Consider the following 26,219-nt stretch of genomic DNA (forward strand, 5'->3'; position numbering starts at 1 on the left):
AAAGCACTAACAGCTTTATAAATTCTGGAACTATTCAGCTGACAAAAGTGTGAACCTGAAATATTTTGAGATGTACATATAATAATATAAAAAAAATAAACACTTCTTTGGAACACCCCGACCTTGTTTACAGAACACCATGTTTGCATGATCAATTGCATGTTTAAAAAAAAAAATTCCGTGCAAAATGACTAAACGATAGAGGAAACTTGGCAGTGTGATCCAAAATACCACATACTGTATATAACAATCTCTGCCATCAAACTTCAGAACAAAAAATCCTTCAAGGTTGTTGTGCTGATCAAAGTCAACCAAAAGCCAAAAGCCTTTGAGGGCTAAAAGCAAACAGAGTGATTTTACATATTATGGCTACAGAGCTATCTAAAAGCACATTTAGTGAATAAACAGCTCATTAAATACTTCAGGTGCTGGCAGGCCCATTCACACCTTCAAGGAGTAGCAGCCATTTGCAAGGAAGGAGACAAATGCCACAAGCTTTACGAGACGTTTAAATGGAACATCAGTGGCACTTTATACAGTTAGTGCAACATAGTTACTGAACCACACGCTTTGAGGCCAAAGAGTTTTGAAATACAAAAAGGTTGCAATAAATAGAACTATCTCCTTTTCCAGTGGAAGCTTACGGGACTCGAGGCAATTTATTGGTTCATCATCTACATAAGTCTTGTGTTTTTTTGGGGTTCAGAGTCTTGTTCATCATCTACATAAACGACCTCTCCATTGCTCTAGAAAAGCATCTCTTTCTTTGTTTCAGATGGCTTTATATTATGTCATATGTGAAGATGACCTCAAATCACTGAAGGAAAGACAGACAGCAGTTGTAAGTCACTCTCTGCTGATCTGAAATCTATTTGATGCTGGTCTGATGAATATAAATTGCATTCCAATCCTGGAAAATCTCACATTCTCACTTTGTTGCTCTGGAAGGATCATCAAGGTAAAGAACCTGTCCATTTCCATGGTCAGCCGCTGGAAGAGAATGGGATCTCTTCATCACTCTCTCATCTCCAGTCATGACATCTTCTGGGCTGATCACATCACAAAGCTGGTCTCCAAAGTCAGCCGTAGACTGGGCATCATCTGTCAATTCCTTGCACCATACCCTCTAGGAGTCTATGGCATCAAGTGGGTAGTGCAGTCCCATGTCTGTCATCCCGCATCCTGAGCAGAAACCCTTTTTCCTTTCTTTAGGCTTCCCAAACCTAAGGCTTTTCCTCACAGATCATTGCGTTTAATTTCCTCCTCTCTATGTCCTCCTTTACTGTGCATTCATGCCCTTCCTTGTGTCCAACTGTGACCCCACTGCCCTCATGTCAGTTCATTACATTTTCACCTTCTGTCACCATGCTCTTCCATGAGACTCAATCTTGAATAAATAAAATGTTTCTCTTGGATTTCAAAACTTAAAAAAAACAACAATTCTACAATTGTAGGAAGGATGTGTTGCATTCTGTGAATGCATTCAACAAGAGATAAGGTTACTGTTGATTGATTGCACACATTTCATTTTTAAAGTCTTAAACACTCATGGCAATACATTATTTTCTGTAAACAGAGTCAATGCTCATGGAAGAGCTAATACACTGAACTGAACGGATCAGGACATAACAGGACAAAAGGAGCAGTAGAGATAGGGGGGAACACCAACAGTGGAGTTGAAGGACCAGATGGATAGATGGAGAGTTGGACAAACAATGGGTGTGGGGAGTAATGTGTGGGGAGAGGGGGAGGAGGAGGAAAGGATGCATGGGGTGGACAAGATGGATACAGAAGGAAACTCTCAGCAAGAACGAGTTGAAGAGAAAGTGGAAGTTGGTTGCACAGGCGTGAAAAAAGAGGAACGAATGAATGAAGGTGAGCAGTGATAATGGATTTAGGTAGTTTTATCAGAAGGGGATTGATGGTGGACTGTGTGTGTGTGTGTGTGTGTGTGTGTGTGTGTGTGTGTGTGTGTGTGTGTGTGTGTGTGTGTGTGTGTGTGTGTGTGTGTGTGTGTGTGTGTGTGTGTGTGCTGGAGAAACCTGAGTTGGGGGGGGGGGACAAATCACAGAAAGAGCAGATGGTACAAGACCAAAAAGAGGCGGAAGAAAACCAGTGACCTGTCTGCAACGGGAAAGCGATAGGTTCATACACTCAGCTTCACTACAGGAGATTCCAATGATCTTAAAGGCCCTGGTTTCCATGTATGGTGTCAAGTTGAGCACAGTGTGACACAGGGGAACCAGTTCAGAGGGGACAGCAACACTCCATCAAGCTGCATATCAGGTGTGACAAGGAAGGACTTTGTACAATGGAGGATATCCAGCCGGCGACTGTATTTGGAGGCCAACTTTGAAATGTGACTTGCCCAAGAAAGATGATGGCTGAAAATGACATCCAGAAGTTAGAGTGACTGAACTTCCTCAAGAGGTTTGTTATGAAAGTAGATGGGGGGGGGGTGGTTGTTGCCAGACAATCTTTTTGGAGAGAGAATGTGAGAGTGTGAGATTTGTCAGGAGTGAAAGTGATGGGAGGGGGTTGGTATCAGCATCCCTCATGCTTCCTAACCTAAACATATTCAAAATATGGCCTTTCCCACAATCCTTTTCCAACTTCCTGGATTTCTGTTCACCATTAGGCATTAAAATAGGAGAGAAAACTGAACAAACAATGTGGATCTCTTCTATTGCATTTAAATCAATTTCATTTCAAAATGCAATGCCATTATTTATATATATATATATATATATATATATATATATATATATATATATATATATATATATATATATCAGTGATTAAAAACAGTAAGCTCGGTTGAAGTATATGTTGAATAAAAATAATGGTTGTTTGACAAAGGGAACCGTGGAATTGAGGGAGATTTCGTACAAAACTTCAAAACACTTTTGGATCCATCTGTTCACTTTGATATGGATCACAAGAACGTTGGGAGACAATGACGTAACATAGTACATATTATTATAACCTGTGACTCCAACAACATTAATTATGTGCCCAGATTGGAAAATTAAACTTATTAACCCCTCTCTGGACCCAATCTCCAAGGATTGATTCATGAACTCTAACTAGTAAGCATCATTTTTGTAGATGAGCAACAATCATACACATCAACACCAATCATGCACACATGCTCCAATAAATAAGCAATAGTGATCATCATATGTAACAGTACCAATTTTCTGGAGCAAATCAAATAGACTTAGCAGCAATAAAGCATAAAAAAAAATAAGAACGTAACCTAGACGGCTGTGACCCAAATGGGAAATGCTCAGAGTTCAGTATGCTTCATGTACTGGCCTAAATATTTGAGCTCCTGCTGGTCAGCATCATTCTGTCCAGCAATATGGGCTGGGGAGATAGGTGAAGTCATAGATGGATGACTGTCATGCTTGTCTTTGTGACTTTCGACTGTGATTTTTTCCTTCTTGCGCATTGTGGGTGGTCTGTATTTCCCAGACCATCTGTTATGGGCAGAGCCAGGAAGCTTGGAGTCCATGATGGCAAGGAAGTCAATTCCAGGATGAGGTGGTTCCCAGGGTTCGCTGTCCAAAATCGCTGCACAGAGGAACATGGGAACAGAGTAATCCATTTTGATAAAAAGGCCATGTCTCAGCAGAATGAAAATTAATAAAATAATCTCTCAAGGTTTTGCTGTTCTTTCAAAAACAGCATGTGTGACCCAAAGGCCCTGCTGAGTTATGTAAAATGAAAACCTATTGAACACATACATTCAATCTATAAATGAAAATTTGATGATGTAGATGTTTGTTGAACTTCTACAAAAGTTATGAACAACAATGTTATGACAAAAATAATGATAAAGTCTGTTATGAAAGATTACCTGATAGCAGAAAATGGGCGGCCTTGTGTCCTCCATTCACTTGTTTCATGTCATAATATATAGAATTTCGAAAAATTTTCAACATCTTTGTGTTAAGCAAAGCTAATATGAAAGTTAGATTTTTATGTAATTGCTTTTCATTCTTAAATTGCTATGTTTCAAAGAAATGGGTTTTGATACAAAGTTGTTTATTTTGTCATACAAGGTGTGCAGTTTAGTTAGTTTGGTGATATACAGGTATTGAGGCTCAGGAAAGAGCAGTTTATAAACCACTCTGCATATATATATATATATATATATATATATATATATATATATATATATATATATATATATATATATATATATATATATATATATATATTTCAAAAAGGCTCTTCGAGCTAAACAGTTGCATCGGCTCTGTCTTTTCACAATGAGCTTAGCATTCTCTTCCCAGTATTGGCTACAGTACAATCCTGCTGGGAAGTAGAGGGTGAAAGCTCTGTTAAGCTTATTCTTAATAGGTGGAGCCTTTGCAACTGTTGAGCCAGAAGAGCCTTTTAAAAATTTTAATTGTTCCTGGCTATCCCCAAAACTGTTTTCATGTACCACACACAGGTTATTGTGTGGCAGGCAGTTCCTGTTGGTCAGGATGCATGCAGCAATACCTGGTGTGGCACTTGCTACCAGGTACCCACTACAGTAATGGGGCCTGATCTCGAGCGGTATAATATATATATATATATATATATATATATATATATATATATATATATATATATATATATATATATATATATATATATACATATACATATATATATATATATATATATATATATATATATATATATATATATATATATATATATATATATACATATATATATATATATATATATATATATATATATATATATATTTTTTTTTTTGACCCACCCACATCTCTCACCTGTGAATGGAGGGGATAGCCAATCAGCTCTCACCGAATCAATTAAACCCAGGTGGCTACGATTATATAAACAATTAACCCCTCCCACACTCCTCCAGCCAAAGAAGCTGCATAAAGAAACCCAAGAAGACAAACACAAGTTCAGTGCGTTGCCATTTTGAACCCTTCCCAGAGTTCCTCAACATGTGTGTATGATGTGTGAATGTCTTTATAGTTGTTGAGGAACTCTGGGAACGGTTTGAAATAGCATAGCGCTTACCTTGTGTAGGTCTTTTTGGGTTCCTTAATGCAGCTTCTTTGGCTGGAGAAGTGTGGGAGGGGTCAATTGTGTGTGTATGTATATACATAATCTTCTTCTTCTTCTTCTTCTTCTTCTTCTTCTTCTTCTTCTTCTTCTTCTTCTTCTTCTTCTTCTTCTTCTTCTTCTTCTTCTTCTTCTTCTTCTTCTTCTTCTTCTTCTTCTTCTGCTTTCGGCTGCTCCCGTTAGAGGTCACCACAGTGGATCATCCGTTATGATCCGCATAATGATTTGGCACAGGTTTTACGCCGGATGCCCTTCCTGACGCAACCATAGTTGCCTCTTATGACACAGGGATCTGGTACACCTATTCTAACCGGGGCATACAACGGGCCCAGTACACTGGTACTCACTTCGCCGACCTCGGAAGGATGACAGGCTGAGTCAACTTCCTGGTGTGTATTAATTCAAGCGGACAACGGGGCTTGAACTCAGGACCCTTTGGATCCCAAGCCGCTACCCTAACCACTACGCCAACACCAGGCTATGTATGTGTGTGTGTGTGTGTATATATATATATATATATATATATATATATATATATATATATATATATATATATATATATATATATATATACAGAAATAAATTCCTGTGTGGGGCTAGTGTGAATAAAATTCTGCCTCAACCCAGGATTCAAACCCAAGGACCTTCACATTTATGTGATGACAGCCCACTGAGCTATTGAATCTTCAGGATATCCTCAAATTTATCACACCAACACTGCAAGCTTTATGATGGCCAATGTCTTACGTGCTTGCTTGGCAGACACCATGCATGTGTGTGTAGGTGTATGTGCATTCGAGATAAACTTCATGCAGAAATTTAATAAACAGGAATAAATGTATATCTTTGTATATATTGTTACAAATCAGTAATATACTACATGATTGGAAATGTTCAGGTGTTCTGTGGAAAAGGCAACTTAAATTAAAAAAAGTGTTGTAGTCAGTGTGTGAAAGTGCACTGTTGCAGACAGCTGCCTTTATATGTGGAGCTCAATCTTCGACCCTTACTCCTGGACAGAGCATTGGAACTGCCAAAGCAGTTTTTCCTTGGCAATTTGGCACAATCTTGGACAGGTCGCCACTCCAACCATTTCTTGGAGCACAGCTGTGCCAGGAGCTTAAGAGAGTGCTGACATTCCAGAACTGCTTTGTGGACAGCTTTGTTGAGGCTAAAATGTCTCAATAACCTGATGACTATATTTCTATATGAAAGAGAAATGAACTGGGAGAAGGAATTATTTTGGGACATGCTGATCCAGACCAATGGTCAAGCCTTTGGTCAGACGAGGAATGTCAACATTTTGTCGCCTGGCTTTGGATTGACCTTATGTTGAAGACAATATAAGGCGAGCAGTGAGCCATTCGAGGAGAGGAGTGACTGCGATGTGAAACAGAGGCGAACCCCATTAGAGTGCTTGGCACTTTGAGTGGCAGTATGCAGCCAAGTTCATTTTGTGAAAGCGAGTTATGAATGGCAAGGATCAGGCTGCGACGGCTGCGGGTGCACTCTGACAAACTGTGCATGTTGACCACAGCCCCGAGTCAAACCCATTGCATCTTGGCAGATGTGGCTTAATCCAGCTGGCTGACGGGTTAAGCTCACAAGAAACCAATGCAATTCTGCGGGTGTCACAGAGCCAACTAACCCTCTATGGGCACATCGACAAAAAGGCCAGCTCATCCTCCTCCCAAGGCATTACTGGGTGCAGCGTGATCTCTAACTGCGAGTGGTGGACACGGATTCATCTGCTTGCTTTGGTGGAATGAAGATCACCATCTGGGGACTCGCAATGCGGCTGGCCAGTCGGACGTCACTTTGTGTGCACCTGTTTGCCAACTGGGCCAACAGAGCCTACTTCAAACATGTAAGAAACCAACTTTGACACTGTCTCATATCCTGCTGGAGTTCTGTATTAAGATGAATGGGATAATAAGATAAAGGGGTACCTGAGATAAGTAGCCTACAAAAGAGTTGTGAGGATTAAAAACTGCATTTAAACATGTGTGTGTAACTTTGGGGGAGTTTTAAAAGCATTCAACATGGCATATATTACTGTGGGGAGTTTTAAAATCATTGAATGATTCTTTTCAATCATTGTGATGGAATCTTAGCAAGAGGTACAAGCGAGTGATGAGTAGACAGGTCAGGTCAGGTAGGGGAGCATGTGCTGGAGCAGCAGGTCACTGCATCCACTTTCTGCCGGAACTCCAGGGACCTCTGTCTGGCCATCCCCAAGCAGATTCCTGGCCCATCCTCATCTCCTTGAGATGCTGATGAAGCTGCTGCAACTATGAGGCACGTGGTCGGCCCATTTGCCTCTTCCACTCATGAGGCTCCCTCGCTGAGAGAATCTGGTGAGCAGGATCAGCGTCAGGAAAATGAGCCACATGTCCGCACAGCTGCAGCTGACACTCAGACTATGTCAGTAACAAATCTCAGCAACAGCTTGTTGGACACAAAGTCTGATTCTGATAGCCAAGGATTCTCCAATGAGACCTGGTACCAAAGGAATTAAGTCTCCATCTCAGATCACTGGTCAGAGTCCAAGTCTCACAACCATAGAGCAAGACTGGAAGCACCAAAGATCTGAAGAATTGGACTTTCATAATCCTGCACAGGTACCAATAGCGCAACACCCCATGATCCAGTGTATCCGTGGCTCCCCAGGCCCAACACAGATGTCTATTGACTGCTGGCTCACAGCCAGCAGAGACATGAATATCACTGCCAAGGTAAGTGAATCTCTCCGTGACCTCAACATCTTCACCACATACAGAACAGACAAGATAGCAGCATCCAAGATGTCATTGAAAGCCTAAATCTTAGTTTTGACCCAGGAAACCCATAATCCCAGCAGCTCCAACTCCTCATTCAGCATCTTGAGGGCCCCCAAACAGGATATCCAGTCTCCGCAAAGATGACTGCATCATCAGTGAAATCAAGGTCAGAGATCTTGACATTCCCAAATGATGCACCACAGCTTGATCTCTCCGACATCCTCCCCAGAATCCAGTCCATACAAGCGCTGAAAAGTGTGAGGGGGGGGGCAATACAGTGATGACTCCATCTACACCTCACTGTTTACATCATTTACAGTGATGACTCCATCTACACCTCACTCTCCGAAAACATGGACCATCTTCTATCTTCTCATCCAAACTCTCTCTTCCTCTTATGTGGCGACTTCAATTGTCATCACGCCAGTTGGCTAGGTGTGGGTACCTCTCTCACCTGCCATGGGACATCAGCAAAAGCTTTCTGTGACTCATTGGGACTGACTCAATTGGTCAACTTCCCGACCCGGATCTCAACCAATGGTACTCCATCTCTTCTGGATCTGATTTTGACAAATTTCCCTGACAATATCTGCTGCTCTTCCTTCGCTCCAATTGGTTCTTCTGACCACGTCCTTGTTAAAGTGGACATCTCTCTGGCTGTTATCAGAGAACCACCTCACCGCCGTCGAGTCTGGCATTTCACTCAAGCCGACTGGCAGGGTCTCCGAGCAGCCATCAAACTTACAGACTGGTCTCCTATCACTACTTTCTCAAACATCAACTCATCCTGGGAATTCTTTCAAAGAAACTTGCTCTCCCTCATGCACAGATTTATCCCCTCTCGTGTTCAGTTGTCTTACCCTTCCTCCCGCCCTTGGTTTACTGAAGCTTGTGGCGAGGCAGTTGTCCTGAAACAACTTGCCTTTGCCTCATGGAAAGCAAACCCAACTGAAGGCAATCTCAGTTCTTTCCACAAAGCTCGGAACAAGTGTGTAGCTACCCTCAGGAGAGCCAGAAAACAACATCTTTCTCATCTCAAGTCTGAACTCTCAAACCTCTCTCCCTCCTCAAAATCCTGGTGGCGTTTAATCAAATCTGTTTCTGGTGTATGTTCCCCTCCATCCCCTCCCTTACCTCAAATGGCCGCACTGCTGATTCCACACGTGATAAAGCTGAATGTCTAAACTCGGTGTTTGCAGCTAAATCTTGTGTCCCAAACCCATCACTATCTCTACCCACTTTACCCAGTCGCACCCAACTGTCCCTGGACTCTGTATCCTTTTCTCCTGACAAGGTGGAGAGCTTGCTTTCAAACCTCGAGTCAGATTCTGCAACCGGTCCAGACGGCATCAGCCCACGTGTCCTCAAAGCCTGCTCTTCTGCTCTTGCTCACCCTCTCTCTGTTCTATTCACCCTCTCATTTTCCCAAGGTCATCTGCCATCTGCTTGGAAATCTGCTAACATCACTGCCCTGCATAAAAAGGTGCAAAAACAGATCCCTGTAACTATAGACCAATCAGCCTTCTCCCAATCATCAGCAAGGTTATGGAATCCATCATCGCTTCAGACATGAAATCCTTCCTCTTCTCCAATGGCTTGATTTCCAATCATCAATTTGGTTTCAGACCAGGTCACTCTACCCTAGATATGCTGCTACTGCTCTCCCATCAATGGATGGAGGTCCTCAATGCCAGACAGGAAATCCGAGCCGTATCCCTGGACATATCACGTGCTTTTGACACAGTCTGGCACCCTGCCCTACTCACCAAACTCTCTTCCCATGGTATTCAAGGCCATCTCCACTCATGGCTCGCAGACTTCCTCTCTCCTGTCGCAGTCAACGTGTGGCCCTAAATGGAGTTCTTTCATCCCCTCTTCCTGTGCAGGCTGGAGTTCCTCAAGGTAGCGTTCTTGGCCCTGTTCTTTTTCTGGTTTTCATCAATGATCTCTCGGACTCTCTGGAAAATCCTCTATTTCTCTTTGCCGATGACTCCACCCTCTGCCGTACCATCTGTCATCCCTCAGACCGGCAAGCAGCAACTTCTTCGCTCACTGCAGATCTGGATAAAATCACAAACTGGTCCAACACGTGGAACATGTCTTTCAATCCAGACAAATCTCACACTCTCACTATGTCTCTTCGAAAGGACCGTTTACAAAACCCCCCATCCACTTTCTCAACAATCCTCTGGAAGAAGTCTTTTCTTTCAAGCTTCTGGGTCTCACTATCTGCCATGACCTTTCCTGGGAAAGTCACATTTCCAACCTTGCCTCAAAAGCCAGTCGCCGACTGGGAATCCTCCGTCGTGCAAAGTCCTTCCTCGGCCCTCTTGAGCTCCTGACCACTTACAAAGCTTTTGTCCGTAGCCTGATGGAGTACTGCTCTCCCCTCTGGGCTGGTGCTCCTGCCTCCCACCTTTCTCGACTTCACGCTGTCGAAACCAGGGCTTTTAAGATCATTGGCATCTCCCGCAATGAAGCTGAGTCTTTGGGCCTCTCACTCAATCACCGCAGGTTGGTCGGTGGTCTTTCTGTCTTCTACCGACTCCTCTCCAGGCTTGCCCCCCACTGCTCTCTCTGTGATTTGTCCCAACCACATTTCCACAGGGCGCTCAAGGTCCGCCAACAACCCCCTTCTGGTAAAACTACCAAAATCACGAATCACTGCTCATCTTCACTCTTTCATTCCTCTTTTTTCCCGCCTTTGGAATAAACTTCCTCACTCTATTCTTTCCCATTCTTCCCTCCAGGCTTTCAAAACAGCTGTTCACCACCACCTCTTATCTTCCCCCATCCAAATCCTCGATCTTTTCTACCCCCGATAATCCACCCAAGCCCACTTCCTTCAATTCTCCTGCTTTCCTTCCTGAAAGTCCCTTTAATGTCCATCTTCCCCTCGCCATGTTCCCCGTCCCATCCCCATCCCTCCCCCTTCCACAGTTCACCTGTGTCTGTTCCCCAATGTTTTGTCCCTTCCACTCCCGCCCCTCTTGTCTCATGCCTCCTTGCTGTGAGTTGTGTGTTAGCTCTCATACGAGCCTCGACCAAGGTATACAAAAAAAAAAAAAAAAAAAAAAAAAAAATACACACCCCTGGCGAACTCCAGTAACAACAGGAAATAAGTTGGAGAAGGTATCATGACATTTCATAGCACTCTCAGTACCAGAGTCGAGTTCAGACTTCAGATCGATCAGTTGTGGTGGCACCCCACGAAGACCAAGAATCCTCCAGAGGGCATCCCAATTCACAGAATCGGATGCTTTGCAGACATCAACATAGACTGCAAGCAGCCCTTGCCGAAACTCTGGTTTTTAAGTGGAAAAGACACCTCCCGATTCACCACACGGCTCAGCACTGTGGGACGCAGCAAAGGTGAAAATCCACGTCAAATCGATGTGAGATTGAAAAAAACAACCAAGCAGCTTGGAGAGCACTCGCCAAGTAGTTTAAGTGTTCAAGCAAGCACTCCAATGAAACCGTCGATATGAAACGTCTCCCTTGGCATGCAATTGGCAATCACCGAACCGTCATATTAAACATACACCCTCCCAGAGATGCCCGAAATGTAACATATGTCTGAGTTGGACAAATTAAAACTTTTCTCGCAGTCAGAACTGCTTGTAAATTCGATTCTGGAGCTTAAATTTTGGAATTCGTTTTAGTTTAAGAAATACTCGTAGTGACTCACATGCGGAAATTAAATAAAACAATGAACGCTGATGTCTCCGGGCATTTATAAACATTGCAATGTACCCAGTGATTCGTAGCTTTGATGAACAGCTTGTTCCAAGTTGCGGCCTGTTCCAAGTCAAGGTAGGGTTGAGTAGGTCAAAAAACATGGTGGCTTCACACACCAGCGAGGTTACCCAGGAAACACCTGAAGACCCGAGACAGCGAAGGTGGCCGAGGATCGCCTGATAAAGGATATAATTGTTTTTTTGGAGACATTGTCGAGGCTCGTATGAGAGCTAACACACAACGCACAGCAAGAGAGGCATGAGACAAGAGAACGCGAGAGGGAATGACAAAACAGTGGGGAACAGAGACATTAGGAGATCTGTGGAAGGGAGATGGATGGGGTGGGGAACACGGGGAATAAAAGATGGACATTACAGGGACTTTCAGGAAGGAAAGCAAGGAATTTGAAGGAGGTGGGTTTGGGGTGGATTAACTGGGGTAAAAAAGATGGGGGACGATAAGAAGTGGTGGTGAACAGCTGTTTTGAAGGACTGGAGGGAAGAATGGGATTGAACAGCACGAGGGAGTTTGTTCCAAAAGTGGGAAAAAAAAGTAATGAAAGAGTGAAGGTCAGCAGTGATTCGTGATTTCGTTAGTTTTACAAGAAGGGGATTGTTGGCGGACCTTGAGCGCCCTGCAGAAATATGGTTAGGACATATTGCAGACAGAGTGGTGGGGGGGGCGAGACCAGAGAGGAGACGGTAGAAGACAGAAAGACCACCGACTTGCCCATGGTGAGACAGTGAGAGGCCCAAAGACTCAGCCTCACCGTGGGAGATACCAAAGATTATTGCCTTGGTTTCCACAATGTGAAGCCGAGAAAGGTGAGAGGTGGGAGCACCATCCCAGAGGGGAGAGCAGTACTCCATCAGGCTGCGGATGAAAGCTTTGTATGTGGTCAGGAGCTCAGATGTGCCAAGGAAGGACTTTGCACGACGGAGGATGCCCAGTCGGTGACTGGCTTTGAAGGCCAGGTTGGAAATGTGGCTTTCCCAGGAAAGACCATTGCAGATAGTGAGACCCAGAGGCTTGAAAGAAAGGACTTCTTCCAGAAGATTGTTGAGAAAGTAGATCGGAGGTGGGGTTCCAAATGGTCCTTTCAGATAGACATAGTGAGAGTGTGAGATTTGTCAGGATTGAAAGATATGTTGCACGTGTTTGACCAACTTGTGATTTTATCCACAAAAAATAAAGAAGAAAATTAAAGAAAAGAAAGAAGAAAATGAATTTAAAGAAAATTAAAGAAGGCCGTTAATGATCTTCAAAATGCGTGTTTTAATTAACCCACACACGCAATTTCCACTCTTCAAGTTTTCTTTGTAAGCATGCAAAGTTTCAGGCTGCTAGATTTTATAGTTTTGGAGTTATGGAGGCGACACACTAACACACACACACACACACACACACACACACACACACACACACACACACACACACACACACACACACACACACACACACACACACCCTTTTATTTGTGTGTGTGTATGTATATATATATATATATATATATATATATATATATATATATATATATATATATATATATATATATATATATATATATATATATATATATATATATATATATATATATATATATATATATATATATATATATATATATATATATATATATATATATATATATATATATATATATATATATATATATATATATGTATATATATATATATATATATATATATATGTGTATATGTATATATATATATATATATATATATATATACATATATATACATATATATATATACATATATATACATATATATATATATATATATATATATATACATATATATACATATATATATATATATATATATATATATATATATATATATATATACATATACACATATATATACATATATATATATACATATATATATATATATATATATATACATATATATATATATATATATATATATATATATATATACATATATATATATATATATATATATATATATACATATATATATATATATATATATATATATATATATATATATATATATATATACATATATATATATATATATATATACATATATATATATATATATATATATATATATATATATATATATAGATATATATATATATATATATATATATACATATATATATATATATATATATATATATACATATATACATATATATACATACATATACATATATATATATATATATATATATATATATATATATATATATATATATATATATATATATATATATATATATATATATATGTGTACAATGTCAAATTCTGACATTTGCAGATTCGCGATCCATGGAGCCCGCATTCACAGATGATAAAACTGCGACGTGTTTTTACATTCCCAGCCCTGTGCTTTGCATCTTCATGTTTTTATGGAAGTAGTGGAATTGAGATGAGGATATACATCAAATCATATTTATTATGATTCTTTCTTCCACAAGCTGAGCGCACAACACAGTTATAAAACATATCTTCCACTAGCTACACATAGAGCAGCTGCACATACCCCAAAAACACAAATGTTCCTCAAGCTGCGCGCATGACTTGTTTCTACATTCACGGCCCTGTGTTTCACGTTTTCACGGGTGCATACATTTTTGTTAGCCGCGTTGTAAGCGAGCTGCACAGCATGTCACACCATTTGCACTATAAACCTGGCTGTGTGACATGTCCCACCATTCACGCTATAAAGACGCTCCACCGTATCTACCAGCTGCTGCATAAGATGTCATCCCTTGCAAGTCACACAATTAAAATGCTTCACCGCATCTATTACCAGCTGCTGAAGATGTCATCACCCACAAGTTATACAATTAAAATGCTTCACCGCATCTATTACCAGCTGCTGAGGACATCATCACCCACATGTTGTACAATTAAAATGCATCGCCACATCTACCTCCAGCTGCGTAAGACGTTATCACCAGCCAACTTCCCCCACAAACAATGGGCAGACTACTTATCCATTCTGCAGACACCCACAATTCCAGCACGACTACTTATGTGTAGCGTGTACTGGGTCTCAATCATTCTTCTCATCCTGCTGCCTTGATTTGTATTTTGCCTCTCACTCAGCTCATTGATCAAACATGGCTCCCAAGTGCAAGAGCAGTGCTGGGGATGCATCGACTGCCAAGAGGAAGTAGAAAGTGATGAGCCTGAGCGACAAAGTGGAGTTGCTGGACTGGCTGTTGAGAGGAGAGTGTGTTGCCTCTCTGGGCAGACTGCATGGAGGAAACTAATCCACTGTTTGCTGTATAAGGAAGAACAAGTAGGCGATCCAAGAAAGTGTTGTGGCAAGTGCTGTACCGAGCAACAATGTTGTCACCCATGTCTGGGACATCCACATAGAAAGGATGAAAAAGGTTCTCAACATAAGGATGGAGGACAACTCGCAGAAGAACATGCCTTAAAGTGGACGCAAAGGTGATACGTATGCACGTGTTTCTGGCGAGTGTGAGTGGTGCTCGCACGAGTGATGCGGGTGTGGCTATGAGTGATGAACTGAACGATGTGAGTATGAGCAGCCTCAATTAATTCCAAGTGAGCAGGGGATGGTTATACTGCTTCAAGAATCAGGACCTTCTCCACATCATCAAACTGTCAGACTAGCATTCCTCCAGAAACCATGAGGCGGCCAAAATGTTCCCTGCTCAACTCGCGCAGCTCATCGAGGAGAAGGGGTACCTGCTAGAGCAGGTGTTCAATGCTGACAAGACCAGCCCCTGTTTTGAAAAAAGGTGCCAACGCAAACTTTTATCTCGAAGCTCGAGGGGACAGCATCAGGGTTCAAGGCCGCAAAGAGCCGGGTATCTCTTCTCCTCTGCGCAAATGCAAAAGTGGACTGTATGATGAAGCCCATGATGCCGTACCATTCCGTGAAGCCGCATGCTTTCAAGGGGAAGAACAAACACACACTGCCCATGTTTTGGTGGGGCAACAGGAAGGCATTGGTAATAGTAGCAATTTTAATGGACTGGTTCCATAACTGTTTTGTTCTTCAGGTGGAGAGGTACTTAGCGGGAAAAAAAAAACCTTGCATTGAAGGTTCAGCTTGTCGATAATGCTCCTGGCCACCCCTGAGACCTGCAGGTGGCTCACCCAAATGTCAAAGTGAGCTTCCTGCCACCAAACACCACCTCCCTGATCCAGCCACTCGAGCGAGGGGTAATGTCCATTTTCAAAACATACTTTCCCCACTGGACCTTTCGCTGCATTTTGGATGTGACCCAGAGCTCACCATCATGCAGTGTTGGAAAGAGTTCAACATAGCCAACTGCCAAGGCTCCAGCAAAGAGTCACTGGACGAGGAGAGAGCCGCCTGCTGGTAAACCTGTGGCCACAAGCAGTGTAGAACTGTACAGACTTTCCCACCAACATGTAGGCGAGGCAATTAATTGCTGGGTTGGTATGGCAGGTGGGAAGGGAAGGCTTTGACGACAAGGAGGCTGATAAGTTTAATGATCATATTGCCTTGCATGCCAAAGAGGACACCGAGGAGGAATTGGATGCCATTACCAAGGTTTCCAAAGAGGAGGAGGAGTAGGAGGCAGGCAGTGATGAGGAGGAAGAGGTGTCGAGGTCCAACCTCATGGTCAAGTCCTGGGAGAGGTGCTGTGGGACATGTAGACAATTGCTGACAGGTTGCAAGACGCCGATCCAGTCACGGAGTGTTACCTCAAGTTCAAGAGGGGGTTGGATGACGTGATGCTCCCATAAAAGGAGTTACATTGAAACCTGCAGCAAACTGCCAGGCAACTCTCAATCAAGCATTTTTTGTCACCCTGGTCCCTCCACCTCAGGAGCATCAGCACCCAATCCTGCCTCTCCTGTCTCTCTCTGAGTGCAAGACTCATCTTGTCGTGCAGGTGCAACATCACCTGCATCGTCTTCAGAGGAGTTCATTGAGCTCACTGGATTTTAATTCATCGTCATCATCATTATCATTTGAGAAGTTGCCTGTGTTTGTGCAAATAAAAATTTGAAACGGTACCTGCTGTTACTGTTGTTTTCTTTTTTTTACTTTTACGGTATGGATGGTTTTTTAGAGAAGATTTAAGGTGCAACTTACTTGTTCAACCAACAAGGCAAACATGAAAACCAAGGAGCTTCCAAAGGAAGTCACACATAAAGTGGTGGAGAAGCACCGTTCAGGAGAGGGTTATAAGACTTCAATGTCACTCATTATCCCTTTGAGTACGGTGAAATCAATCATTAAGAAGTGGAAGACGTATCATACAATCCGGACTCGACCCAGATCAGGTCGCCCAGCCAAACTCAGCAGCCGAGCAAGCAGGAAACTGGGTCAGGATATCACTGTAAATCCAACAATGACTTCAAAAGATCTGCAAGGCTCTATGTCCAAGATGCGGGTCAGTATTCATCAATCAACAATATCCCATTACCGTTCACAAAGCTGGTGTCCATGGATAGGTGGTAAGAAAGAAGCCATTATTAAAAAAGAAACATCTAAAAGCTTGTATGGAATTTGCGAAAAAGCATCTTAATGATACTGCAGGCATGCGGAGAAAGGTTTTATAGTGAGCCGAGAGAAAAATTGAACTTTTTGATCCAAATTCAAAGTGTTACATCTGGTGCAATTCTAACACTGCACATCACTCAATCAACACCATCCCTACTGTCGAGCATGGTGGTGACAGCATCATGTAATGGGGCTGCTTTTTATCAGCAAGACTGACAAGCTTGTAAGGATAGAAAAGACAATGGATGGTCCAAAGTACAGGAAAATCGTTGATGAAAACCTGCTTGAATCAGCCACGAATCTTCAACTGGGTAGGAGATTCACATTTCAGCAGGACAATGATCCGAAGCACAAAGCTAAAGCCAAACTGGAATGGCTGAATAAGAAGAAAACAAATGTTCTTGAGTGGCTTAGTCAAAGTCCTGACTTGAACCCAATTGAACATTTATGGCGAGACTTGAAGGTTGCAGTCAATCGATGATCCCCATCAAGCTTGGCAGAACCAGAGCAAATTTCATGTGAAGAATGGGCAAAGATTTCACCTTTTCACTGTGCAAAGCTGGTAGAGATCTTCCCAAAAAGACTCATAGCAGCCATTGCTGCAAAAGGTGCTTCTACTAAGTACTGACCTTTGGGGATGAATACTTTTGCAACCCCAAAGCATTCACTGAGAATGGATTTGAAAAGCAGGGAATTAAATAATTATTAATGTTTGTACTTGTCGTCAGCCTTGGCAATGAATCATGGCCTTGGAGAGTCTTTGTCCCCAGTTTTGTATTTCCTGAGCATTTTTGTTTCAATCTAACTGAGGTCAGTTGCAGGAAATTTCCAAAGCAAAGTTGCTGTCATTTATGGCTGCTTTCAAATGTTCACGAGGACTATTAAAATGAAGTAAATGGAACAAAATGTTGTTTTCTCCATTTTCTTTGTGATAGAAACATTTACTTCACATGTTAGCTTCATAAACATCAGGATTTTACCAAATGCTCGTTGTTTTTTGTTCTTCCTCAGTGTATACGATTCAGTAAATAGCTGATGCATACACCACAAGTATTACAAAAGCATTAGGAGACATCGGTGCATTCTTACATCATTTATAAGTATGTACAACAGTAGAATATGGACAAATGAACACAGTTAATTGTATTAAACCATCTGAACTAGCTTCATGGGCAATGTGCTCAAATGGTAACACCAAAAACCCAACTCAGCCCTTAACTTGTAATCTTCCATCAAATTTCAGAAAACCCAAATTTCGGTCTCCTTTATACCCCTCTTCATTTCACAACATGACGAAGCACAATGATCTAATCAAGGAGGTAACTTGTGAAGATATTTTTTACAAGTTTGCCTGCAATGGGAAAAAAAATGAAGAAAAAGCCACATGCGAGCAAAAGTCTGATCGCAAAAGTCCGCACATGCTTACAAGGTTTCAGGTTGCGTAAAGGGACAGGAATAATGAGGAAAGAGAGGATCACTGATGGTTATGGTGAATGAAATGACGGGTGATGTACTTCTGTCTTGCAGTAATGGAGGGAAGAGTACAAAAGGACTAACCCATCAAAAAGGTGATTCAACAAGTGGGAGGAAAGGGTTATAAATAAGTTGATACTATATCTATGACGATGAAGTTAAAAGTATTTTTTCCCAGCAATGAAGAGATGACCATGTGTGAAACAATCTCTTCAAAGTTGTTTTGTACTTTCCCATATAGTTTCCATCCAGTGCCACACATTTATTTTTATTTTTGTTTTTTTCCATCGGTGGGTGAGCTTCCTGTTGCAATTGGCATACACGTCATCAACCTTTTGTTGCTATTTTAATTCATAGTGTTATGTCTTTACATTTGTTCAGTACGTAAAAGTTCTTGCAGTGATTAAATGCTTTTCTACAGGCCTTGCAATCGGTATGCAAAACATCCAACACGTTTCTTCCCTTCCATGCTGACTTGGAGAGGCTTTCATGCCCAGGAAGATTTGGTAAAACGATGTCAGCAATGACACAATCAACAAACCACAACACAAGAAAATACCTTTGACTTACTTTGTCCAATTGTGGAAAGAAGATTGCTTGTGAAGAGAAACACAGTATTATTATCCCTTTTATTATCCATGATGACCGTACACAAACACGTACGTTGATGTGATTTGTGTGACAGTATTAGCTAAGAGGAGTAAAGCAAAGCCAAATGGTGGAATCTAAATACAGCTCATCATGTTTGACTAACAAGCACATCTGGCATTTATCAGGGATGACCAGCCAAAATACATTTTGTATAAGAGTAAAGGGATCTGTAAGACATTTTGCACAAGATAATTAGTAGAAAACACACAAATGTATCATGATAGGGATTGTAGCAATAAAAGCTCAAGGAATGGATCTAAACACAGGAAGTTTTGTTTTGCAATGACGAATTCAAACAAAAACGGTTCATTGTTGAAAGTTACAAGTGAGGCAATGCTGCTGTGTGGGAGTCACAATATTTAGTTTTAGAATTTTGGAGTTGTAAATCAGATAGATATAGGGAATTTCCGTGAACATTGAGTTTTTCACTGAATTAGTTTCTTGTGCAAAGGTTTCGGGATTTCGTCAATAAATTTGGAACACAAAATAAGTTTTCACTAAGCTCACATAGGTCATAAATCTTCATATAGTTCATCAAAAAGTTTAAAGTTACCATGGAGGTGATGAAGTTAGAGTGTGTTATCGTCTTATTTTGTATAAAAAAAAATTGTTCGGATAAGGCACATTGATTTGGTGAGAACATAAGAGAATGATGTATTGGTGTAAAAAGCACAATGAGTGAATATACATTAAAATTATAGTTGTGTACAATTGAAAGATTGTGCCGCTGAACTTAATATTCCTGTCATTTAAATATCAAATACTTGTACCATTGGTTCAAAGGTAACCAAGAGGGCTTCTTTTGTGTGCAGCAAAAACTATGGGCAGCATGATTTACAGTGGGGGAGTGACTGGGCAGCTGATGCAGTGCCCCCTGTAATTATCGAGCAGGAATTTGGAATTTGCTGAGCTCGGTGCTGGCAATAGCTTGCCTACTCTTTGTAAAGGGCACCGTGGAATCTTTCACATCCACCAACCAGAGAAGTCAACAAGTCACTTGAGCCAAATCTCAAGGAAGTCTCAAGTCAAGTCTTAGTTAGTGCAGCATTACTGCAGTCTTCAACTTGTATCAAGTCCCACATTTATTTATAAACCTTGGAGTACAAGCTATCAAGGAATTAAGACGCAGGACTTCATTTATTGCAATGAGTGTTCTGAAAAGCTGTTTAACTCAAGTTTATATTTGTCAACTTAATGCAGTGGTCATTTTTGCTTTGCTCCCAACAAAAATCAATGTATGTTCAATTTACTTCTCATATCATGTGTACCTACTTGAACATACACTACCAGTCAAACGTTTTAGAATACCCCCATTTTTCCAGTTTTTACTGAAATGTAAGCAGTTCAAGTCCAGTGAATAACCTGAAATGGTACAAAGCTAAGCGTTAAACTGCGAGAGGTTAAAAAAAAGAAGTTTAGGTTACCAAAAACTGAAAAATAATGTAAATTTCAGAGTTGTTAAAAAAGGCCCTTTTCAGGGAACAAGTAATCGGTTAGCAACTGCAGCTGTTCTGCAGCAATGGAAGTAAATTAAGCCTTGAAAGTTGATGCAAACAATTCCTGCAAGTGTCCCAGCTTCTGTTGATTCCTTACAACCCCTCTGTTTGTATAAAAGCAGTGTTGGAACAGACTGTGTTGCTTCACCCTCTGAAGCATTATTTGGACAATATTGCACTGCATGCAGGAAGTAGTATATTGCTATCATAATGGCGAGAAAAAGACAGTTAACAAAGGAAGACAGACAGACCATAATAACCCTTAAAAGTGTAAGTCTTTCCTTTAGAGAAATTGCAAAAGAAGCCAAGGTGTCAGTGAGTACAGTTTCCTACACCATCAAAAGACACTTGGAAACTGGAGGAAACTCTGACAGGAAGAGGTCTGGCAGACCCAAAGCCACAACACAATCAGAAGACAAGTTTCTGAGAGTCAACAGCTTGCGTGATAGCTCACAGGACAGCAGCTTCAAGCTCAGCTTAACACTGGTCGAAGTAAGGAAGTCTCAGTTTCAACTGTGAAGAGAATACTTCGAGCTGCAGGTTTGACAGGTCAAGTGGCAGTGAGAAAGCCATTGCTAAGAAGGCAAAATAAGAAAAAGAGGCTTATCTCGGCCATGTAGCACCACAAGTGGACTAATGAAAACTGGAAGAAGGTCTTGTGGACCGATGAATCAAAATTTGAAATATTTGGTGCATCACGCAGGGTTTTTGTACGCCGTCCAGAAGGCGAAAGGATGGTTCCTCAGTGTGTGACACCAACTGTCAAACATCGAGGAGAAAGCGTGATGATGTGGGGCTCTTTTGCTGGATCCAGAGTCGGCGACTTGCACAGAGTGACTGGCACCCTGAACCAAAAGGGCTACCACAGCATTTTGCAGCGCCATGCAATACCGTCTGGTCTATGCCTAGTTGGTCAGGGGTTCATCATACAGCAAGATAACGACCCAAAATATACCTCCAGGATATGTCAGAACTACCTTGGAAGAAAAGAACAAGACGGTAGCCTTCAAATCATGAATGGCCAGCACAGTCTCCAGACTTAAACCCCATCGAGCTGGTTTGAAATGAACTGGACAGATTGGTGAAAGCAAAGCAACCTATAAGTGCAACACATGTGTGGGAACTTCTGCAACACTGTTGGGAAGAACTTTCAGAACAATATTTGATTTCTGTTGTGGAAAGAATGCCACGAGTATGTTCGGATGTTCTCTCTGCAAAAGGTGGCTACTTTGCTGAGTCAAAATTTTAGATTAAATTTTGTTCAACAAAACGATTCCATGATTTCATTTTTATCTGCAATTGTTTATTTGTTCTATGCTTTAATTTCAGAGTACATTGCAACATTAAACTGCTTAAATTTCAGTAAAAACTGGAAATATGGGCGTGTTCCACAACTTTTGACCGGTAGTGTATGTACATGAATCGAGTCAGTAATCTCAGCTTATGTTTAAATGGTTAACACGTAGAACCAAAGCATTCAATGAGGAACAGGAAAGGAGATTTTAATAATTTACTTGTGCTGAATATTTATTCTGTACGTTAAAATGAAACGTCTAACTTATTAACTTCAATTTTTGTCTTTTAAGATGCCAGATTTTTTTATGCTTTCTTTTAAAAAAGATGTCATGATATAATTTCCAATTTTTGATGAAGTTTCAATAATTGAACTCAATTGACATATTTTAATCATCACAAAATATTTTTTATTGGGTCAGGATGTGCATGGGGTTACTGATCAGAGGCCAAGTTTCCCCCGGGATTATCATTAATGGTTTGAATAAAGTTTTCACGTGTAGCATCATTGGTAAGATTGGTGCTTGCTGCTTGAATGTGGTGTGCTGTGTGAAGAATGAACACTCTTTTAACCTTGGTGGCGAACGGTATGCGACCCGGCAGATGTGAGTGCATGCACGTTTCCCATGTACAGTATACAAGTACAAGGTATATATCATCATTGAACTAACCACACCCGCCGATGACTGAAAATAATTTACCATTTATTTTAAACCCCGTTTTATTTAAATGTTTATTCAACGATTATTTTCTGAACATTGCCAACAAGTCATAATACACTCAAATCGCAAGTCCCTAGACACTAAATCCCAAGTCCGAGTGTCAAGTTAATTTCGTCAAGTCCGAGTGAAGTCACAAGTCGCAAAATTTGGCGACTCGAATCGCCAACTCTGCTGTATGGTACTGCAAAACTTAACAACACCATAGATGACATTTGGTACAGCTTTGGGGTCTCCATTTTGAACCTGGCTTCCTCATATCATGAGCTGTGGTTTCAGATGCCAATGAAAAGATGCCAAACTGAGATTTTGCCAACGAAGTTTAAAACCCACAAATAAACCTGCTCTGCTGTAACAAAGTGTATGGAGGATGCAGGTGTTGCAATGTGGCATTGCATGAGCTTCCCAATTTATGTATGTATTCATGTGATTTTAGAAATCAAAATTTAATAAAATACCAGCAAAAACAGAATGAAGAACTAATCTTGCCTCTGAAGGCGAGTTACAGCTAGCTCGTGAAGCCTCGTTTGCTCCGATGAAGTGTTAAGACGCGAAACATCAGCTTCTATTTGCTTTCCATGGATTTTAACATACCTCAATCAAGATACTGTTGATGCCATTGTACAAGCCAAAACAACCAAGCTACAAGAATCCTGCAAGCTGCAAGGTTACTCATTGTGTGACACATTTACCAGCATCAAGCTCTTGGAGCATTTGTAATCTTCGATGATGAAATGATGAGCAAAATACAATACCTTAAGGCTCGTCATAGTCCTAAAATAAGGGAGGTAAACCAGACATTCAGCAAAATTCTTATCGTGCCACAAAACTTTAGGCATTAGGAAGTCGACTGAATTATAAGAAAATGCCTGCTTAAAGAAATAGATAACAAAATAAAATCAAAATGTTTCTGTTCCACATTGACACATTCAAATTTTGTAACATCTTTGAGACCATAAAATGTGCGATCATTGCAATGTGATTGCCAATATAACTTACTGGTTGGCAAAAGCAGTCCGTCCTTTATTTGTCCAAGCCATAGCCTGGTGGTGGCTTCGTTGAGTGTTTCCTGTGGTGGAAAAACGTGCACACAGCCATCCCCATTGCTCCCCAGGTGAACTCGAGCAAGCTCTGGAAGCTGAGGCTCTCTCTGAACGTATGTCTCCAACACTGAACGGGCCATACCCATTTCCATCCTACAAAAGCACCAATATTCCTTAAACAATTAATAAAACCAGCTGTTAGATAACATCACATATGGAATATATATTACTAAAAGGAGAGGTGTGTGTGTGTGTGTGTGTGTGTGTGTGTGTGTGTGTGTGTGTGTGTGTGTGTGTGTTGTGTGCATGTGTGCGTGTGTGCGTGTGTGCGTGTGTGCGTGTGTGTGTCCAACGATCACACTAAAGGTTACTTGCTGTCATGCAAAAAGAAAAATGGTGCTGTTGGAAAGAAAATACCAATCAAATTTTTTTTTGTATACCTTGTCAAGGCTCGAATGAGAGCTAACACACAATGCACAGCAAGGGGAGCATGAGCCAAGAGGGGAGGGAGTGGGAAGGACAAAACAGTGGGGAACAGAGACATTAGGAGATCTGTGGAAGTGAGAGGGATGGGGCAGGGAACATAGGGTATACAAGATGGACACTACAGGGACTTTCAGGAAGGAAAGCAGGGAATTTGAAGGAGGTGGGTTCGGGTTGGACTAACAGGGTCAGAAAAGATCGAGGATTTGGATGGGGGATGATAAGAGGTGGTGGTGAACAGCTGTTTTGAAGGCCTGGAGGGAAGAATGGGATTGAACAGAGTGAGGGAGTTTATTCCAAAGGCAGGAAAAAAGAGGAATGAAAGAGTGAAGGTGAGCAGTGATTCGTAATTTTGGTAGTTTTACCAGAAAGGGGTGGTTGGCGGACCTTGAGTGCCCTGCGGAAATATTATGGGGACAAATCGCAGACACAGTGGGGGGGGGGTGGAGACCAGAGAGGAGACAGTAGAAGACAGAAAGACCACCGACCTGCCTGCGGTGAGAGAGTGAGAGGCCCAAAGACTCAGCCTCATCGCAGGAGATGCCAATGATCCGAAATGCCTTGGTTTCCACAGTGTGAAGCCGAGAAAGGTGGGAGGCAGGAGCACCAGCCCAAAGGGGAGAGCAATACTCCATCAGGCTGCAGAAGAAAGCTTTGTATGTGGTCAGGAGCGAAGGTGGGCCGAGGAAAGACTGCACAATGAAGGATTCTAAGTCGGCGACTGGATTTGGAGGCCAGGTTGGAAATGTGGCTTTCCCAGGAAAGATCATGGCAGATAGTGAGACCCAGAAGCTTGAAAGAAAGGACTTCTTTCAGAGGATTGCTGAGAAAGTGGATGGGGGGGGGGGTTCCAAGCGGTCCTCTCAAAGAGACATAGTGAGATTTGTCCGAATTGAAAGACAATTAATCTGGTTAATTGGAAAGCTGATGATCTATGAACAAGGGAAATAAAATGTCAACTTTGTTTTTGTGATTTTGCAAGTATTGTGCTCTGCATGACATCTTCCTTGTAACTTGCAAAATCTAAGATTTTTGAAGTCTATCGGTCAGTTGATTTATTCTGTTTTTGTTTTTCTGTGGGGTTTTTTTTTTTTTGAAGAGTATGGCCTCGGGTTTTGCATAAATGTTATAAATATCTGCATGCATTTACCTTTTCCATTGAATGTGTTTGGAACCCGACAGAGCTCTTTTGGAATCGTGATTCCTTTCCTGAGTCTAGATGGATGAATAGGGGTTCTTTAGAGGACAGCAAGAGAAAATAGTGTATGTCAGTGTGGAGCTACCTTCCCACCCTGGGGACCTCCCGGCTCGTCCACTCTTGTGCCTCTGGCATGTGCACGATTGGTCACAACGCCACCTGCCCAGCTCTACTTGGCCCAGTCTTGGAACAGCTTGTCCCAGCCACTACCGGATTTAGGGATGGCTAGGTGGGGCCATGGCCCCGGGGCCCCCCACAATTTCCATGACATTTTGAAAATCCCTTGAAAATGTGCTTCTAAAGTTTTATTGTCAGTGAATGAAGATTGTAAACTCTTTGTAAGGATATCTTTTCAAAATTGTCCGTCATTGTGAGGGTCCTTTTCAAGCTTTGGCTTTTTCAAGCCGTTTCTTCCACGGTCCACAAAACGGATCCAACGTGGTCAAAAATTTCCAGGGCAAGCCTCGGGCATTGGGGGCCCGCATTCGGATCCTTTTTTGGATCGATCATCGATGCTTCGGATGGTTGAGCGTGGCCAACTAATAACGGCACTGCCCACCAGAGCCCAGCAAGCACAGACGGAATACAGAGGTCCAGCCAGAGTAGAGGTGAAAAGGTGAAAATTGACGTGGTAAAACTAGGCCAGGCCAGCACAGCATATGGCCGGCAGGGGTAGTATTGTACACACTGAAACTGCGGCTGGCAGGGAACGCCGTCAGTACCCTGCTT

General features: G+C 41.7%; 1 protein-coding gene across 2 annotated transcripts in view; it reads right to left on the reverse strand.

Annotated features, from left to right (window-relative positions):
• Positions 1–1,925: 1,925 nt before the first annotated feature.
• Positions 1,926–26,219, reverse strand: part of TXNDC16 (thioredoxin domain containing 16) — a 131,676-nt gene continuing 107,382 nt past the window's right edge. For both annotated transcript variants that reach the window (XM_085869383.1, XM_085869382.1), the window contains 2 exons: positions 23,766–23,962; positions 1,926–3,576 (listed from right to left, as the gene is read on the reverse strand). In XM_085869383.1, the coding sequence (XP_085725509.1) occupies positions 3,290–3,576; positions 23,766–23,962 (484 nt within the window). In that variant the 3' untranslated portion in view covers positions 1,926–3,289. The remainder of the gene's footprint in view (positions 3,577–23,765; positions 23,963–26,219) is intronic.

This window comes from Eptatretus burgeri, chromosome 2 (genome assembly GCF_056783735.1).
Source record: "Eptatretus burgeri isolate ZD-2024b chromosome 2, Ebu_testis_v1, whole genome shotgun sequence".
Taxonomy (NCBI): domain Eukaryota; kingdom Metazoa; phylum Chordata; class Myxini; order Myxiniformes; family Myxinidae; genus Eptatretus; species Eptatretus burgeri.